Genomic DNA, 20,619 nt, shown 5'->3' with positions numbered 1-20,619 from the left:
AAAAAAAAAAAAAAAAAAAAAATGTAAAACAAAATTACCAGTCTTGCTCCACAACTCCCTCTGGTACTTGACAGGTTCGCTTCTTCTTTTTTCAAATTCAAATGAATTGTCCTACAAAAGAAACATTTATATAAAACAACTCCTGATACCATATTATGCATTATAGAAACTGGCACAATAAAAACATTACTTTTCAAGTCTACATTGGTATGAAATAGCAATGATTGTTAAAGAACATTTATCATGGGAGAAATATGGAGGCTGCAACAGCTGACCAGGTCTTCATGTTAGACCTGTGTTGTCCTGTGGCTCATATACTGTTGAAGCCAGACGATAAGCAAAAATACCAGGGCAGCTTGCATTTAATAGCAAAAGGGGTCAGCAATGGCAGCTTTTAAATTTCGCCCAAGACAGGTACACCTTGAGGGGTAAGTTCACCTTTTCACAAGAAGTTACAGCAGTCTCCTCACATTAATGTCCCTGATTTCACATTAGCTGCAAAAACTTACAATATATTAATCACTTGGAATGTTGGTCTATCAGCAGAAAGAGAAACTAGATAGATCTGAAAAACTTACTTTATATACCCACAGGGGGAGATTTATCAAAACAGGAGCAGACAGAATGTGGTGCAGTTGCCCATGGCAACCAATCAGCTTCTCTTTTTGTTTGTTCTTTTCAGTTTTTTTAGTTAAGTTTTGAAAATGAAAGACGGGTGCTGGAGGTATATCATAAACACAAGTAGTTTATTGCACATCTATTGGCAATGCCCTAAGTTATGGCCCTTTTGGGAACATGTTATGTCCTTGATCGGGCATCTTCTCAACTTGACTGTACCTGATGATCCTCTTCATCTTCTCTTAGACCTTCTCATGCCACATGTACCCAAGGCACGCTGGAAACTAATCATATCCTCACAGTGGCAAGTTGCCCGATAGCATTGAAATGGCGGCAACCTGTTTCTCCTTCAAACTATCTACTTTGGAGGATTTTTGATATACAAAATATGGAATACCTCGCTGCTCAGTTGAATAACTCTACGTCTAACTTTGAAAAGGTATGGTCCCCTTGGTGAGCTTTACATTCACCTGCATGAACCTCCTGTTGCATATAATGGCATAGTTAACCAGGTGATTTCATCCTCCACGATGAGAGGTTACGGACTTTTCTCCTTCTCTTTCTTTCCTCCCTCTTCCTTTAACAACTTGTTTCATATTCATCCTTCTTAAAGGGTTATTAAACCCTCAGCGGTTTTTGCATATACCTACTGCTAGCATGCATTAGATATATGCAAAACGATTAAAAAAAAACAACTTTTGACTTTAATGTCACTTTAATGGTTTGGTTCTTCTTTTTAAGATATATATGTTTGAATACTTTGAGACCATGAGGCTGTTATTGCCTTAATATTGCGTAGACATTTCTATACATCCTTCCTTGTGTATCCGAGTGATAATTAATGATCACTTTTCATTGTACATTCCATTGCCTGCTATGAACATATTGTCTCTGTAAGATTTTGCTTGAGTATCTATTTTTGTCATGAAAAATGTTAATAAAAAATCAAGTTATAAAACAGACAAAAGCCGATTGGTTGCTATGGGCAACTACTCCAGTTTTGATACATTCCCCTCATTATATTTAACCGGGTTTCTTACTTTCTACTGACTGGTAAATATTAATTAGTTCAGAGATTACAACTTACCACTGTCAACTCTTTACCAGCTGCCTTTCTGAAGGCTTTTGTCCACCTGATCTTTCTGGGATTTCGCTTCTTCTTGAAGTTTTTGTGGCATTTTGACCGGCAGAATCTAAATACCTGCAAAGTGAAAGAATACAGATGCATTGATGTGACAAGATGAGGTTTTTGAATATTTTTGGGTTTAAAATGAAATGCAGTACTTTTGTTCTTCAAGCTGCAGTACTTGCCAGTGTTAGCCAACCCATGCCTGCAAGCCCAGTCTGTCAATAGCCCCCTGGACTAGTATCATCACACAGTCTAGGCCCATAGAGTAACGCTGCCTAGGACAGAGCTCAGAGTGAGCACTATTCAGTATGGAAGACCGCCCACCGCATAGAGTTGAAGAAGAGGACCAAGTTTGTCAACTCACCACTTTGGGAAACACCAGAAATTAAGCATGTTTTCGTTTTTTCAATGAAGTTGCAGGGAGGGGTGCGGGGCTTTAATATGAAAGCTCCTGTGCACTATCAATCTAATTACATATAAAAGATTACTAATGTCATTCTGCCATTGTGAGGGAGGAAACAAAGGTCTTATATTACGCCAATAAATCTGTGCCTCCAGAGTTTCTAATTAAAGCAGACCTAAAATAAACTTAAATACAACATAAGAGGACCCAAATATTCACCTACCAGTTGGAGTTGCCTCCCATCAATTTCCACAAAACCACTGCAATACAGTGGTGCCTCGGTTCCACGATTCTGGTCGCGAACCGAATCAAACTGTGATCAGACCGCAATCTCAACTAGAGGAAGCCACAACCATGTGTCAGAGCAGGGAAGATGGCTGCGATTGTGTTCGTCACCTGATGTGGAGTTCGCAAATGGAAGCAAAGTTTTGCCGAACTTCCTGTTCGCTAACAAAATTGTTTGTGAACGGAAGCGTTCGTGAACCGAGTTACCAATGTATTCCGGATCTGGACATGGGTAGGTTGCATGTGAGGCAAAAGCACCGACAGGCTGCTCAGATAAAACCAATGGTACACCTCCCCAGAATGGAAAATATCAGGTAATCAGAGGCCGGGTGGAACCCAGGAGACCGCTCTAACCGACTGGCGAGCATTTATGCACCCTATCAGTATCAGTTTGTCATTGTTCTGGGACAAGCTTCTGTTTTTCTGAAGTATAGTACTAGACAATACATTGGCAAAAAAAGAATTGGCATTTCTGCCCATAGGGACCTTATCGGGAGTAAAGCCAATCATGTACTGAAAAGGAACATGCACATATGGGGAGACAGGAGAGTGGTAATCTCTTCAGGCTGCTCTTCCTTTTTTTTTTTTATGGCATTCTGGGGGCAGGTTGGTGACCAAGTTGTATTGCTTTTTTGCAGTTTAAAAAAAGTCAGGTCACAAACCCGGCTGTGCTATCAGAGAGTAATATTTTTGCAGCCAAAAGGAGAATAACATCTACTTTATATATTTGTTATGTTCCCATTCACAGAGCATAACATAAAATAGCATTACACCCTCCTTGATTTTATGGTAAAGTATTTGCTTACATCTACACTAGCTTCTCTCAGTCCCCGCTTGGATGAGGATGATGAGCGTGCGCTATAGAGGTCACACGACCACCACTTCACCACTCTCTAGAGCCAGTTGTGTCTGTCCCTGCAGTCAGCGGTGGAGGAACAGAGAGGGGAATGATGACTGACAGTCACTGCTTTCAGCAGGGAGATCGTGAGCTGAGTGATCAGTGCTTTGTTATCGCTCAGTTCCCAATCTTTAGAGCCAGTGTGGCAACTTCAGTGTCACATGTTGTCTCTAGCTATGGGGATTAGGGCTGCAACAACTAAATCGACATAATCGATTTATTGAAAAAGTTGACAACTTTTTCAATAATCGATTAATCGGCTTCCGATCAGTTGGCCCTGTTCACAGCTCCACACGCTGTGCGCCGCACCTCCTCCCCACCTCACGCTCGCCGCTGCCAGACCCGCTCACATCCACGCTCCACACGCCGCACCTCCTCCCCGCCTCACATTTCCTGCCCATCCACATCCACGATAAGCAAGGGACGCGGGGAGATGTAGTAAGATAGACAGGTCTTTGTGATGGACTACAACCTCAATACTAACTAGTAGTCCTATCACTGGAGCCATTTTTTAAACTTTATTTTATTGTTTATCCGATTAACTGAACCTAATAATCGGCTAACTAATCGATTTTGAAAATAATAGTTAGCTGCAGCTCTAATGGGGATGAGTGTATGTCACTAATCCTATAGTTCTCCTTTAATGACATTGCCTTGTAAAAGTAGCTGTGTCAACATCACTGTGCTATGCATAGCCTGAGCAGAGAGAATGTGTAGGAGGGGGCAGCAGACTCCACCCACTACAGGCTATCTGCAGAAAACGACACAAGGGGGTGGAGACAAGACCAGTTAGCTTGCACAAGGAGAGTGCAGCAGTGACTGGTCTTTATTACAGGAATAATTAATGCACAGATAGAGGAAATAGACAAAGCCCACCAAGCCTCAAGGAAGAATACACACGACTCCTGTATTTAGACAATATTTGTATATACTGGAGTTCAGCCTTAAGGTAAGTATTCCTCTGTTTCTCAAACGCATAGGTAAGTTGGTAACCCGATTCCTCAAGCTATCACCAGCACACATTCAATAGCAGTCAGACATGAGCACGCTTTTTCTTCCAGGCACATAATATGACGTCACCGCAGCTCACACTCTGCCCCTCTCCCGGTGAGAAGTCAGGCGCCCAGCCGAGCTCTTACCTTACAGTCATTCCTAACAAACATCATGCCGTGGCCCGGGTAGATGGGCGCCGAGCAGAAATAACACTTCTCGATACGCATGTCGGCGGCTCACGCCGCAGCCCGACTGTTGTGGCGCAGCGGAAAACGTGAAAGGAAGTGACGTCGGAGGAATGCTGTTTTCACTAAGGAGCCAGAGCGCCTTTTAGTGACGGAACACGAGGTTGTCTTCTACAGCGCCACCTGCTGGCGCCTCATGGCACTTCACCCAGGAAATAGGCCTGCTTTCCAAATAAGTAAGATCTGTATGTGGAACACAGCGAACGTGCACAGCTCCTCCCATCTCCTTATTTGGAGGGACAGGTCTTTATTTTGGAATCCTCTGTGTAGCATGATATTTGTACAAATGTATATCAAATCGATATTTTTAGGAAAAAATACAGTAAAATGAATTTTAGTGCAGAGAATATAATACCCAATTTTAAAATATAAAAAATTAGATTGCATTGGGTAAATAGATACTAAACATGTCAAGCCTTAAGATTGCGTAAAATTTCAAACAACGGTACTCAAAATTGCCCATAGGTGATGCTTTAAAAGCCTTCACTTTACAAATTATGGCTACCAGTGAGTGATGGCTCTCGAATGATTGCTTTCACTCTAGCGTTCGTTATTTCACCTGACGTTGGTGCGCCTGATGCATGTTTGCTTTCTATGTGCGAGTACGTGGGGATAGAGGGCTTTACAATTTTCTATTTTTTTGTGGGTGTTTTTTTATAAGTCACTTACATTTTTTGAACTAAAACTAACAACCCCCCTATGTGATCGCATAACGGAAGTGACAGGTCCTCTTTATGGAAATATTGGGGGGTCTATTGAACGAGTGAGGAAACTCTGGCCCTGCAGCTGTGGTACAATTACAAGTCCCATGAGGCATTGCAAGACTCTGACAGCCACATACATGACTCCCAGAGGCATATCCATGATGGAATTTGTAGTCTTACCACAGCTGGAGAGCCAGAGTTTGTCCACACCTGGTCTATTGAACCCCTAATGTCACCTATGAACCTCACAGAGGCTAATGAAGCAACAGCTTCTTCTCCAGCCACAGCAGCTGGATAGTGTTGCACTCGAGCCCTGTGTGCGGCAATTTCTGGTTTTGAGAATATAGAGGAGAGACATGGGAGGGAGTAAGGAGGAGGACTACAAATCCCAGAAATACATGATACAGCAATACAAAATAATATGAAGCTACATACTCTGTGTTGATCTGGGGTGGCGCCCTTATGTCTCCAGGGTCTAAGGTGGCCAGTGCGGGCTCTTTCCAGGGCTGTGCAGATTCTCAGGTGGGCTATGCAGGCTCTCAGATGGCTGTGTGGGGTCTCAGGTGGGCTTTGCCGGCTCTCAGGTGGGCTAGGTTGGCTTTCAGGAGGTGGGCGAGAAGTGCTGGGGTCCAAAGGCGGGCAGCGTGCTATCAGGAAGGAGCCGGAGGAGGAGGAGATGTGGAGGCCACCCTGTGCCTGTTTAGACGCCCACGGCTTCAGGCAGATGCGGCTGGTTGAAGTCCCGCGCGCTGGCTGGGGACCCCAGGCAACTGAATCTGTCAAAAAAATGAAGTGCCGGCATTGGCACTCAGTGTTTTGTGTCCGGGTGCCAGCTGGGCTGACACCCGGACACAAAACACTCAAAAGCCGGACACAAGACTCAAAAGCCGAACTGTCTGGGTGAATCCCGGTTGGCTGGAAACCCTATAGCTGAAGGAATGATAGCCTGAAACCAGAAGTAACAAAATCTTCATGGCTTTTGGGTTAACTTACCAGATATGAGATCAGTAGGTGTGTGTTTGGGTTAACGTGCCAGATATGAGATCAGTAGGTGTGTGCCCATCTCCCTCAACCCGCCAACACCATGCCTGTCCCAGGCCTGCATGAGAGACAGCAGAACTCAGGATACATGAAGGGGGTCACTTTTTCAGGCCTGTAGCCTGCTGTACAACCATCTGGATCAACCAATTTGTGCTGAAGGCCATCCCTTTTTCTTATGTTGAAGGTATGCATGTGGAATTGTAGTGTCTGTATTATGAGCAACTAGAACAGGAATACAGTTTCAGCATTAAAGCTGACCTTCTATTTAAATGTGAGGGCCTGATGTCTAGAAGAAAAGTATGGACACCGGCACTCCAAAGATAGAAGTATGTCTATTTATTGACGGACGTGCAAAACATGTTTTGCATGTGTGTCAATAAATAGACGTACTTCTATCTTTGGAGTGCCGGTGTCCATACTTTTCTATATTACTGGACGGTAGCCATCCGTCAACTGCCGATGCACCCAACCATTTTTACTATGGATAAGCGGTCAGGAGTGCAATGGGTACATGGACTGTTGCTGTCTAGAAGATCCACCTCCATGTAATAATAAAAATAAATTCTTAGAGGCCAGCTTCAGTCACCAGAACATAGGCAAGCAGACCACAAGCCAACATCTAAGGGCGCTGAGTAGGTACGGGGACGTGGGAAGAGCCGGACAACTGCACGGGCCATCGCCATCCTTGCGCTCACCCTTGGAGATCTTCCAGCACGCTGAACACCCAGAGTGCCTCCCAGTCCACAGGCGTAATAGTACGGTTATATAACACAACACGCATACAAAAATAAATTGATGTAAGCTACAACCACCCACAATTTACAGGCTTGTGGGAAACCTTTTCCAAGACACTCCTAGTCTGTACCCTCTGCCCTCAAGCAGAATGGCACACAGGCTTCGCAGACCACACAAACTGCTCTCACTAGTAGTTACAGGTTAGATAAACCAGGCACGATTATCTCTGGATTTAGAACCTCCACTCACAGTCTCCTGCACTACTGCTGGTCATCACTGGAGGGAGACTCACCCAGCTCAAGCAGGCTGGACACACACACATAGGCAGATGTAAATCTTGCGTATAATCTAGTGTACTCTAATGGTTGTGTGGCAGCCTCAGTGGTTTCCTCACGCCCACTAAGAGTCCCCAAGCTATGCTCTCAGCTAGAACCTTGACATACCCACTTCTTCCACTGCCCAGACAGGCAGTGCATAGAAAAATATAGTTACAAAAAAGTTACCAAATGAGACAAACAGCACATAGAAGCAAGCAGGATTAAAATAAAAAGGATACATGTACAGAGATTATGCTTAATCCTGCTTCTGGGGTTGGATGGAAAAAGGTGGACACAACCCAATGTCAATGGACCCCTTGAATGTGACAATTTCTTGGTTTCAGATCTCCATTATTATACATTGAAGATAAAAACCAGTTTCTACCCCCTTAGACCAGCCAATCGGATGGCAGGGGCTAGAGATTGCATATCACCACCTGGGTGAAAGTGATGGTTCTGGACCCAGCTACTGTCTAAACACCTGCACTCTACGGGTAACAGAACCAGAAATACAATAAAGAGTTCCAAATATCAGAACTCCTCAATGCTGTACCCTAAACCATCATGCTTAGTGTCAGACAGCTTGTCTTTGTGCCACCACTCTTTCCCTGAAGGTTCTACGATCATATGTTGCATGGGGCAGGAATTATGAGATACAACCTTTTTTAGACATTTCAAACATTGAAATACACACAAAGGTGAAGTGACACTATTTACATTTTGGTGATACCCCAACCTGGAGACACTTTGTCTGCAAATTCCAGGAAAATCATTCACTGCTCTGTGGTCCCCTACTGGGGAAGCACAACAAATCAACATTTGCTTCAATTGAAACTCTGCAGCTAACAAGTTTATGTAAATTGTTAATTATCTTGTAGATGGTGTTCATTGAAAGAACTGAATTAACTTTTAGAATGTTCTACAAGAAGCCAATAAAATATAATATTTTTTTGGCTGCACCATGACAAGGACTTCTTGGAAATCCCCCCGTCCTCTTCTACCCACCATATGTAGATGGGCAGAGTCCTGTAGTCTTTAGAACAATTGTAACTGATAACCGTGAGATGCAGGAAGATCAGCTGACCGTATTTCTGGAAGATTAACAGTTGTTGTTTTACGTTCCATGGTATATTTAACCTTTTAATGATGAAGGTAATACAAACCTTAAAGGGTTTCTAAACCCTCCGTTTTTGTTTTAAAAAAAACAGCTTTGACAGCGGTTTAAACTTACCCTGTCTTTGCCGCATGCTCCCGTCCGAGAATCCGAAACTGCTTGGGCGACCGCAAAGCATCTTAGGGCGGGCGCATGATAAAAGCAGTTCGAATTTTCGGCCGGGAGACGAGGAGAGACGCAAGGTAAGTCTATGGATGCGTGCACCCGCATGCAGACACCGTTGGATTGGAAGTGCCATCAAGGACAGAGGAGTCAGCGCTGGATCGGAGACCCGCCACAGCGCTGGAGAGAAAGCTGAAAAGGACAAGAAAGAAGAGGAAGATCGGATTATGAGACATAATTTAAGGTAAGTGCTGACATTAACATTGGGGGGAGGGAAAAAATGTTTTGACTTTAACGTCACTTTAGCACCTTAACCCAGTTTTGGAAGTTTACACAAAATCGCGTCCTCCCGTCACCCTAAGCTCCGTATACCGTGAGCTACAGCTCGCGGTATACTGAGACGCCACAGTTTACCACGAGCTACTGCTCGCGGTATACTGAGACGACGCAGCTGAAGCAGATCCCAACAATTATGTCTGGATCCGCCCAGCTGAGTGAGTGACAGCTGGCTCTGCCTATCTAGAGGCAGAGCCAGCTGTACCCGCCCCCACCCCCGTCCGTTCCGACAGTCAGCGCTAGCGGGGAGGGGGGAATCCATACTGCAATTACTTTTGCATGATATTCTAATTATTCGAGTTTCACCTGTACATGCTTCGAATTGTGGCCAGTTCTTGATGAACAGCTGAGATTTGTTGCATGGGTGCCACTATCAAAACCCTTCTCCCCGGCATCCCTTAAGATCGAAGGAGCAAGTCAGAAAATTCCTAGCTGAACAGAGCTAGCAGCCAATCCGTTTGGCTATTCTGACAGCGGCCAGCGGTATACAAAGGAAACAGTGGGGTCTTTGTTAATCAACGCTCCTAAGCAATCTGTTCTATTTTCTCATTCAGCCCGCAGGTTGAACGAAAAAAAATCTGAGCTTTACTGGAAAAAAACGTGTATACCGGGTTTTAGTCTATCCAGGTGAATTATACCTTGTTTTATTCAGGACAAATCGGGCCTTCATGTGGTGATAAATGTTAATAAAGATCTCCTGATCTACCTTCAAAGGTAAACTGTCCCAAAATAGTTGAAAAATATATAATTTTCGAAATGTTTCATCATCACTATGACACACCACCAAAAATAAATTCTCCTATTCTTGACATCCATAGTGATATCATATATGTGAGAGTTAATTGTACCTGCAGTAGGGCCCTGAGGAGTGTATGTAAACCAATATTTTGCTTTCGGTACTCGATACCGAGTACCGATGCTTCTGCTGGCAAAGAGCCAGCTTCCTAAACAATCAGGTAGCTGGGCACCGGGTAATGACATTGCGCCTGCTTCCTGATTGCCCAGGAAGCCGGCTCCATGTTGTTTGGCCGGCTCGATTGTGATCGTCTGGGAAACCAGCTTCCCAGCCAATCAGCATCCAGCGGGCTTCCCGGCCAATCAGGAAGCAGGGAGTGATCGGAAATCTAGCTCGATGCTGATTGACTGGGAAGCCGGTTTCCCAGCCAATCAGCAAGGAGCCGGCTGTTTGGCCAATCAGGAAGCCGAGAGGCGGGTCATTACTCGCAGCCCGCCTTGCCGATTGTCTGGGAAGCCGGCTTCATGTTCCCCTACGTACGAGAATCGTGCAGTGTATGGGCACCTTTACAATCATTGCACTATTTATTTTGTCCCGACATCGCACCCTCGTTCAATTTCCATTCGAATAGCCCATCATGCACAGACTAATGTAGATTTTGATAATTGTTCGTCAGCAGTACTAACTGGCCAAATTTCGTCGATTGACAGAACAGATTTTCGTTTGCGCATGTGCAGTGTTCAAAAACGTCACTAATCCATCGATTTTCGTTCATCGCAAAAAATGTTTTCAAGCCTGCCCGATAGACAAAATTAGGCCAGCTGTACAGTAATTGTGCACTTCCCATCAACTGGCCGATTATCGGACGAAACCGTGATCGCAGACGAAAATCAAACGATAATTGTAAGGTCTATGGGCACCTTAAGAGTAAAAGGTGGCCATACACTTGCCGATTATTGTACGATAATCGCGGGAAATCCCGCGATCGTATGATAATCAGATGTATGGAAGGCGTGCAACCGTTTCTACTCAGCCTCCCCCTAGCGCAGCACTGAGTTCTTGCTCCAGTCATTTAAAATAAGCAAACCGTCGCCGAGTGTCAGCTTGAGGTGGGGTGTGCCGCGAGGGAGCCCCATCCATTCATGCACTGCTTACAGCTCCCACATATGCCCAGTAGAGTTGCCTGGACTGGACTGACATCACATTCTGGCTCATGGCACCTCTACAGGGTGTGCAAGGGAGCTGTACAAACAATGCACATATGGATGGAGCTCGGTCACAGCACAACAGCCCACAATGTACCGCAGGCTGAGGATCCACTCCAGTTCTCGTAAGGTAGGGAGACTGGGTGGATCTTACAAAAAATATATAAAAACATTTTTTGGGTGCGTATGTGTGGTTCAGAATGTCTGTGAGTGTGTGAGATTGAATCTGGTTGTGTGTGTCTGTCAGTGTTTTTGAGGGCTCGTTCACACTAGTACAGTGCGTTATTCGAAAAGTCCCCTGCAATTATAGCACTGTACCATGCAATCACATTTACTGTGCGTTCTGGTGTGGGAGGTGCATTGGGTTACCATTCATTTGAAAGGCTCCCCAAACGCACAGTCCAATCGCCCGCACTAGAATGCGCGGTACCACAATGCCGTGTGTTCCATTGCAGTGCGACTTGAGTTGCAACTTAATGACCAAGGACAAATGTGGGTCCTGAGGTTACACAGGTTGAGAACCAGTGCTCTAGGGTATATCCAAGAGGGCCCCCATAATGAAGAGGCATCTCATTGGGAGGGCGACATCATGAGCGACTAACAGCGCCCCCCTCAGCGGCTCACAGATCAGCCGCCCACCACCTCCCCTTCTCCTCCTGGCTGCCAAAGGCAGCAAATAAGGTAGGGGACAGCGCTGCATACATACAGTTAAAATACCTTTAATCTGTTACTGTTCCATTCATCTTAGACCTGCTCCTATTGTCTCCAATATTAGTGTATTCATACTATATAAAAAATACTTCTAATTCAGAAAATATATAATGTTGGGGGGTTTTACGTAATTTTCAGGCCTAAAATGTGGAATATAACATGGGTGCAAAAATGGAAAAAAGGGCCTCAGTCATGAAGGGGTTAAAAAAATGCATCCTGCATTTACTGCACAGTGAGAATCCCTCTGTCAGATTAAGACTCAACTCTAAGAAATGGCATGACAAAAGGGATCCATAGAGATAACAGCTGCAGGGCTCCTGGTCCCTTGGGGCCCACTCTAAAACCACTTAAAGAATATTGGTTTCTTTAGATTACCAGCAGAATATAATCACAGACGCACCAAAGTACCAGGTTTTAAAATGTGTCCTTCTAATCCTCAGTATATCTCCATCAGAGACCCCTAATGAAGTCACGTATTTTGACGTAACGTACGTAGGCCAGAGCTTCTGATGTCACTGCACTGAGCTGGACAAACAGGTTTTTTTTATCGCTTTGCTGCCATTTGCCCTGCTGGTCTGATCCAGCAATACCCAATGCCTGTACTGTTTACACCATTGCGAGTACGCATTTTTTATTAAATTGCATTTTATTGGACGTTACGCACTATGCCCTTGTCCTTTTTCTCTTTCCACCTGGATTTATACTGGTACCTGTGATCTGAGGAGACCTTATCGCCTTTTCTGTGCGTGGGCTTCCCTCTCCCATTAAGAAGGGAAAAAGCGCATTTGACCTAGCTCTGTGGGTCTACCTCCCCGGTGAGCACTCACTTGTTGTCATCACTCACTGGGTGGAGGTGAAGGTCTGCCTGCATTGTGTGATTATCCTTACCTGAGAGTTATATGCAGATTGGCTGCGAATCATCTGAGGAATTTTTTTTGCACAATCACCATTGTTTGCTTTTGTTTTTTCCTTAAGACTTTTTATTGTCTATATTGCTTTTTTGTCTTTGTGTAGATATTTTCTACGCCTCATTTGTTTGAAGGCTCATATATGTGACTCACTTATATATGTTTCAATTTATATTATATATATGATTATTAGCTCGGCACAATATTGTTTTTAACAGATATGTATGAAGGCTTGTACCCCACTGCATACATATGTGTCCTCCTGTATAAAAGCCATGGGCTGATGATCTGGTGCCATACTGATCAGCATGTTTGAAATGCATATTAATTTTGTAATTGTGCCAATATCACTGTAATGAAAAGCCTCTTCCTATTCTAGTGTGACATCACACCAAGTGCAGAATACTTATTTGCCAAAGCATACAAAGTCGAGTGAGGGGTTAGTATAAGAACTGGCATTTCTACCAAGGGAAGGCAGGGATTTTAATTACATACTTTCACAGTTCTGTTTTGCTAGGGAGAAACATTTCCAATTCCGAGACACCGTTGTGGGTTTGAGTAGTAATATTTTTACTTTCTACAGAAAATACAGGCTTGCCTAGCAAATCCCCAGGAAAAAATACAGACCTACAACTGAAGTAATATTGTAAGAGAACTTTATTTGATAACAGAATTTAATATACTTCATCTGTAAAACATCTAGTTATAGACAATATACACAATATAACATCAAAAATATGCCAGTTAGGTATTAAATCTCACTTGATATTTTACTTTAAGACCATTACAAAATGGCATACACATTTATTATCTCATAGCCAAGATGGCACAGAGCCTGGTAAAATATGAAATATCAGCTGTGCAAAACAACATTCTCATTTACAAGTACACAGACAACACTCGAAGCATCTTGGAATGTAGCTGAAGACAAAATGTTTTATTTGGCACAGCGGAAACTGAAAACACTCATACCCTTTGGATGACTGCTATGAAAAGGCAATCATCGATTATATTCAGTAAATCTGCAGACAACTTGCTATATTTAGCAGGACTAACATTTTCACAAGACCTGGACTTTTGCGTTACACATCACCTTGATTAGGGAAGCATCAAATAATTGGGAACGATGACTGAAAACAAGTGTACAACATTTACAGAGATGGAGATTAGTACACAGTGTGGGGGTTCAGCTTGTAATTAGCTATACAGAACCTCAGCAGAAAAGACAAACCTGTGCTCTGGATATGATTGTGTGAACTGCAATAGTGGGGGATAACGTGCAATCACCAATCAACTTTCATCAGACTGAGTACAGGAAGTCTCCGACAGCTGAAATCAGTTATTACACACCAGCAAATGCATCTTCTAGTTGTCACACATTAACCTATGAACACCACACACAATGTGTAGGAAAGATCATACAATGCATGCCATTTTTTAAAGTGATACTTCCCTTTCGAATTCTGGATCAGTCTTTTCATTGCATTTCCCATCTGAAATTGCCACCAATTAATCTGATACAGGACTTTCCTGAACATTTGTCAGCGGTGAGTACTGGAGCAAGTTAAGCTGGCCATACACTATATGAATTCTGGCCGGTTCTTGATGAACCAGCCGAAATTTGCACAGTGGGTGCCGCTGTCAGCACCCTTTTGGCCGGCGTCCCTTGATCACAGGAGCTGGTTGGAAATTCTGAACAAACAGAGCAGGCAGCCAATCAACTGCTGGCTCTGTTCAGGTATTTTGACAGTGGCTGCCATCAGAATACAATGAAGACAGTGGGAGATCCCTTGATCAACGATCCTAAGCGCTGATGGAGGAATCTGTTATGTTTTTTATATAGAAAATATTAGTGTATGGGCAGCTTTACTTAGGGCTATAGTAACTAGTGCATTCTATTGGTCATTGTACTGTGATATGCCTTTGATCTTTAGATATACTTTAGAGTGGCTACCCTTGTAAAAAAAAAACAGCATCTGCAAAGACCTTTCATTGGATGCATTGTTATGTTCTGGCATAGCATACCCAATTCCACTAATGCACTCATTTACTTTATCTTTACATACTTGACTCCAAGCTCAACAGTAAATCCTAAACTATACAAAATTAACAAACTAGCAGATTAGCATTTTTCTATAAAATGTCCAATTTGGCAGCATATACGTATAGCAGATGTAAATAGCCCACTCCTCTCTGTCTAAAGGTGCCCATACACTGCACGATTATCGTACGATAATCGTATGCGATCGGGTTTTCGTACGATAATCGAGCAGTGTGAACGGAGACGTGCGACCGTTTCTACTGTACGGTCGCACGTCTTCTGTCGAACCAGCATGTTCGAAAACCAGCCGGGAATCGTACGATTCTCAGCTGGTTAGAACGGTGCTCGGAAGATAAATGCTGAACGGGCCGGTGTGCGCACGCGCACACTGCCCGTTCAGCATTGCGGTCATCGGAAGCCCGCCCCTCAGGGGGGCGGGCTTGCAATGATCGAGAGTGCGATCTGCCTGTCCAAGATAGGCAGATCGTACGTTTTTTTAATCCCTTTACAACCATCGCAAGACTAAAGTCTTGCGATGGTTGAAGAGTGTATGGCCACCTTAAGGAAGAAGTTCAGGTCTTTGCATTCCCTGCCATACAGGAGCTGGTAGAGCCTGTGACCCCATTAACAGCTTCCCGCAGCCCACTCTACTCTATGGACATTGAAGAATGTTGCTTCTCTTTTATTTCTATTAACGTTTTATTTGGATCTGCAAGAAAACTAGTGTCATGTAAATCAATTTACTGCTATAGTCAATCAGGTTAAAAAAAAAATGTATTTATGGGTTGTAACTTGTACACAGAATTAGCCAGGATTATTAATTGTGTGCACTGTGCAGTACAGCAGTAGGGATTTTCCTAGTTCTCATCTGGCTACCTTAACTGTTGACCAAAATTGTATCCGCTAAGGCCAAAAATGTATACAAGGATTATCTAGCTTTAAACAAATGCTTGAAAGCCTTTTAATAGCTATGGCTTACTTTAAAAACATAAAAGGTATTAGTGAAGTGAACAATTAACTCATTTCGTGTGGTTTCCATAATGGACTTGCTGAAAACTGAACCCTCATTATAAAGAAGCTTTTTTTTTACTTGTCTACATCTCTGTTCTATCTTTTAACATTATACAGAACTTGAATTGATAATTCTACACATAAATAAAATCTGCAGCTTTAAAAATTGTACAAAAGGCAAGTTCAAGATCTTTATATAAACCACATTACAAAATATAGTTTATAAAAATTCAAGTACATTCACTTAAAGTCCAATTATTTTGTTTGTATGTATGAATGCATGCAGTAAGGTTTACAATTTAGTAACACATACAGCCAAGATAAGCATCTCCATGAATATTTGAATCAATCAAGGTAAAAAATAGGAACAGAAGAAGCCCCCAACCAATTTAACACCAAAAGAAGAGTGGGAAATGACAGTTATTGTGATTTATTCCACAAGTGGTGTACTTCCAACCCAGCTTTTTAATTGAGCTCTTGTAGCATGTCTCACCAGGACCAATGTGGAACTGTCTCTATCCAAAAGGGTCCCATAAAGCACATACAAAGTCATCGCTTAGCACCAGCCCTGAAGAATTTTTGCTGGTTTTTACTCTGCCCTAAATTCCTGTTGAAACATAAGAAATCGTATATATAATTTATGCATTAACAGCCATGCACAGTTTTAAAAAGGGCTGATGTAAGTCAAAATTACAGGAAGAATAGGAATGCTGTCTTATAAAAGATGCCACATTTATTATAAAACAAAGCTGGGGGCAACAGTGCTTCAGAACATCTACATTAAGGAATACAATTGTCGTGTGCTTGCAAATAAAGCTGGATTGCACCTTGCAGGAACTATGGGAATATAACCCTTAATGTGTATGTTTAGCCAAAACGTTTTCGTTTTTAGATTTGTATAGGCTGAGGAAGTATTAGATCTTTTACTGCTATCAGGGGATCCATTAACGATATTTCCCCTTAGTTAATGTCCCTGTAACACAGTTTCATCAAACAAGGGGAGGGGAAACCTGCAACAGCAACATAAACAGATTTTTATTTATTTCTTTTTTGTGGATGAGGGGAAGCCTATGACCACCCCACAACTTCATTTTTTGTATGGTGAAACAGTCGTCACGCTGACAATGAGTGAGGGGATCTCTCTCTAACAGAACCCCAGATAGCAGAAATAACACAATAGAGGTTCTAATCCTTCCCCACTCTTACCAAAACGAAAAAAAAAAGGTCTACGCTGGACATACACTATGTTCTGAAGTGATGACATAAACAGAACATATTGCCTGCAAAATATAAACTTGAATGTATATTAGAAATCATGACCTCAGAACAGCAACAGTGTTCAAAGAACAGGGCTAGGGGAAAGGGGTGGTCTCAGCAGCCGCATTTGCCTTTTTCTTGGTCCTCAGTTAACTGCTCAGTAGAGCTGTGGCCATTGGACCGTACCACCCCTTGGGGTATCCAAGACTTGTCCACACACCGTTCCATGCGTTTCATGATCAGATCCAGTAATGTCTCCACCGCCTTATTGACATTGGTTCCATCTGCAGCACTGGTCTCAAAGTAAGGGATTCTGAAAGCACACAAACAGGAAAGTTTTACAGTGACTGAGCTGAAGGGACACATCCATGTCCTTGAAAAGAGTTTTTAAAATCAGGAGGAGGCATTTGCTCAAAGCCAAAGAGCATTAACTGAAGACTGCTTTGCCAACAAACTATTACAAGAAATCCGGAGGCTGCCATTACGTCTACTTCTGAAGATGCCTGCATACTATGCTGACCCAGTGTCTTCAGTTCTTTCTGGGTCACTGACCTGAACAAATATGCAGAATAAAAAGGGGTCTGACTTGGGTTAGCTTCATTTGCTTGCTGCATGCTTATCCCATGTGTGTGACTCAAATTGTGCTGAAGTCAGAGGTTTAGCAGTACTGCCATGCGCCTAGTATTTTCAGAAACTCAGCTTAAAGGGTTCTCATAGCACAGATTACCTTTAATGTGGTGCTCTTCTTTTTAATTAGACTGAAGATTATTTTAATGTGAATCTGAGTTTTTGTCCATGCACCTCAAAGCAACAGGTTCTCTTTTAAACACCTACACAGATGCATGTACTTACCCTTAATCCGCTCCCCATGCCACTTGCTGCTTGGGCAGAGCACAAGTTTGCATTAAATTGGAGTCTTAAACCTAACAACTAAAAAACATGATAAAAAGCTCCCTAGCTTATATTTCTGTGCAGTGAGATCCCTGCGACCTGTACCCAGGCCTGTCCACCTACTATAATTAGAAGAAAGTCTTGCTAGCTTTACTTCTGTGGTAGCACAGAAGCATTTTTTTTGTTGAGAATTTTGCAGCGATATTGACTGCCTAAGAAGTTGATGAAAAATGTCTACTGTAGCTCTACTGAGTGTATATTGATGTATTGTTTGGTATTCCAGTTGTACTGGAGCTGATCAGAGGAGTCTGCATCGGGTAGTAAGGACAGCTGAATGGATTGTGGGCTCCTCACTGCCTGATTAAAAGGATGATGTTTATTCAAACCGAATGGTAAAACAGGCTGTAAAAATTCAAAACGATTGCACGCATCCTGGGAATCATTTGTTTACAATGTAGATTGTGAACAATAGTGACATCAACAAATAGGATAGGTAAAACATTTTTCCCAGAAGCAGTAAAATAGTTTGCTTGACTTGGAAAGGATGGAATGAATGGGATTGCGAGTTTGCGTGTGATTTTAATCTAGCCAGGGGGAGAATATGTATTTATATTATTTTAAATCCATCTTGAGTTGCTGGCTATTTGTATGATTGTTCTATGTATTTTTTAAGGTTGTGTTTTAGTATACCTATGTAAATGGATTTTTATGCTAAGGGCTTGTTCACACCAAATCCGGGCCAGATCTGCATGAGTTTCTGCATATGCAGAGCAGTACATTTTGCCGTGTTTTTGCTGCATTCCGGGCCATTTTTTTTTTTTTAGCCTAAAATGGGCATTGTGCGTGCATTTCTCGTGCATTTGCATGTGGTTTGGTGCGTTCCAGAGCAGAAAAAAAATAGGGCATGCTGCAGTTTTTTTTACATGCTCTGCTCGCTTGAGTGGGGCAACTCAGAATAATAACGTGCTGGATTAGTGTGATCCTAGTTCATTTTATTACTTCATTGCTGTGCTGTATGTGTATAGGCCAATGCCTTGGCTGGCGCAGAAAGTTTAAAAAAAAATTTAATCGAGAAATTAATCGTTAATTTGCACAGCCCTAGTTGTAAGGTGTGTGCCCAGCATCAGAGTGGTTTAAGCTAAACTGTATTTCGCTGTGTCTCGCGTGCAATGGCAAATAAAGTGTCTTAGCTTTATTCAGTTTACATTTTATAGTTCAGAGAATGGAACGGAGTTAAACTTCACTTGCAGTAGGAATTGCAATATGGTTCCATGGTGGATAGAGCAGGAGGATCTTATAATTGAAGCCCTGAAATGTTAACATTCAGGTGGTAATTAGGCTAATCAAGTTTTACATATAATCTTAATACCGAGTAAACCAATTCTTTAAAAGATGTAGGCGAGTGAAAATAAAGAAATCCATTTATTGATGTTTAAAATTTGTGTAGTAGCAATTGTTTATTCAAGCAACTTGTTTCTTGCACATTTTGAAAAGTCACTTTTACAAAAGTATTTTTATCCACTGTCCACAAGATGGTGCTAAATATGACATGAAACACGATCCTATAAAAGCAGTTCAAGGATAAGTATATTTTTGGTTTACACATTATAGAACAGCATATTGACAAAAAAACAAACCCCTCGAGTTAAAACAGAGTAGAATGAGACTATTAGTGTATATGCAGTATATAATTATTTTAATATGGTGTATCAGAGCGATGATCAGTGTGTGAAAAAAATTGTCAGATACTCATTGTATCCTCTTGTTCACTAATGTCAAACATACACATGCAATGGTGGCGTTTAGTTTCAGGTCCTGTGAAGAGCTAAAACTCAAATAAAATCATAACGAATCATTCATAGATGGTGTCATGTTTATAGCATCCTGTGGTCTAGTTAAATGAGTCAGAGGGTACAGCTGAGCTGTCCATCAGCTGTAACAATACAAGGAAGGAACTGCTCACCCATATTTCTCTGCAAACTCTTTTGCCTCCTCTTCCTTTACAGCTCTCTGATCCTCCACATCACACTTATTTCCACACATCACAATGTCTGGGTTCTCACAATATGCGTGGATCTGCAGCTGACCTAAAAAGAAACATAAGGAAGGTGTTATTTCACGGTTTACAAACAGAGCAATAGAATCATCCAGATAAATTGTAAGTTGGATTTTAATATACTCAGGGCTAAAGCAGCTTTAAAAGGTTCATTACACTCTTAAAGCTGAACTCTGGGCAAAACATTTTTTGAGCAAAAGCAGCATCCAGCAATCCATCTAGAAATGTGCCCAGCACACTCCTTCTGTAAACCAGCTTTCTGTTTAAATGAATGTCACTACAGCTTGGTCTCCCTGTGCAATGTGACCAGTGAGGTGTCTGCCCTGCTGTCTACAGCCTTTCCTCGCCCATACACCCCCTGCATTCGCCAGCCTTTCCCTGCCCATACAGTCCTTGCTGTCTCTACCCTTTCCCCGCCCATACACTCCCTGCCTTCTCCAGCCTTTCCCTGCCCATACAGTCCTTGCTGTCTCTACCCTTTCCCCACCCATACACTCCCTGCATTCTCCAGCCTTTCCCTGCCCATACACGCCTCTCTGTCTACAGCCTTTCTTTGCCCATACAAGCCCCTCTGTCTCCACGCTTTCCCCACCCATACACTCCCTACTCTCTCCAGCTTTTCCCTGCCCATACACACCTCCATAATAAGACTGACAGGAGATTCAAATTAATCTTCACAAGCTGTGCTCCTCCGGACCTTTTAGACCGTGTTATTCTCTGAACTGTAGGTAGGTATTGTACAGAAAAAAATTGTTTACAATGGCAAAAGAAAAAAATAAATCAATATTTCAAGTATTGTGGGAAAATTGTTTCTCCCTGCCAA

General features: G+C 42.6%; 2 protein-coding genes across 3 annotated transcripts in view; both read right to left on the bottom strand.

Moving 5' to 3' along the window:
• RSL24D1 (ribosomal L24 domain containing 1) overlaps nucleotides 1-4,633 on the bottom strand; it is a 9,423-nt gene extending 4,790 nt beyond the window's left edge. The window contains exons 1-3 of the mRNA XM_018557563.1: nucleotides 4,473-4,633; nucleotides 1,706-1,819; nucleotides 39-111 (exon numbers count right to left, since the gene is read on the bottom strand). Coding sequence (XP_018413065.1) covers nucleotides 39-111; nucleotides 1,706-1,819; nucleotides 4,473-4,553 — 268 coding nt within the window. The 5' untranslated portion in view covers nucleotides 4,554-4,633. The remainder of the gene's footprint in view (nucleotides 1-38; nucleotides 112-1,705; nucleotides 1,820-4,472) is intronic.
• Nucleotides 4,634-15,406: 10,773 nt separating this feature from the next.
• RAB27A (RAB27A, member RAS oncogene family) overlaps nucleotides 15,407-20,619 on the bottom strand; it is a 40,156-nt gene continuing 34,943 nt past the window's right edge. Inside the window, exons 5-7 of one of the 2 annotated variants that reach the window (XM_018557562.1) lie at nucleotides 19,704-19,827; nucleotides 17,070-17,162; nucleotides 15,407-16,199 (exon numbers count right to left, since the gene is read on the bottom strand). In XM_018557562.1, coding sequence (XP_018413064.1) covers nucleotides 16,142-16,199; nucleotides 17,070-17,162; nucleotides 19,704-19,827 — 275 coding nt within the window. In that variant the 3' untranslated portion in view covers nucleotides 15,407-16,141. Of the gene's footprint in view, nucleotides 16,200-16,953; nucleotides 17,163-19,703; nucleotides 19,828-20,619 lie in introns of those variants that run through there. The other variant, XM_018557561.1, reaches the window with a different exon arrangement.

This window comes from Nanorana parkeri, unplaced genomic scaffold (genome assembly GCF_000935625.1).
Source record: "Nanorana parkeri isolate BGI_ZX_2015 unplaced genomic scaffold, ASM93562v1 scaffold290, whole genome shotgun sequence".
Taxonomy (NCBI): Eukaryota; Metazoa; Chordata; class Amphibia; order Anura; family Dicroglossidae; genus Nanorana; species Nanorana parkeri.
Note: the sequence above shows the minus strand (reverse complement) of the source record. Positions and strands in the feature narration are given on the sequence as shown.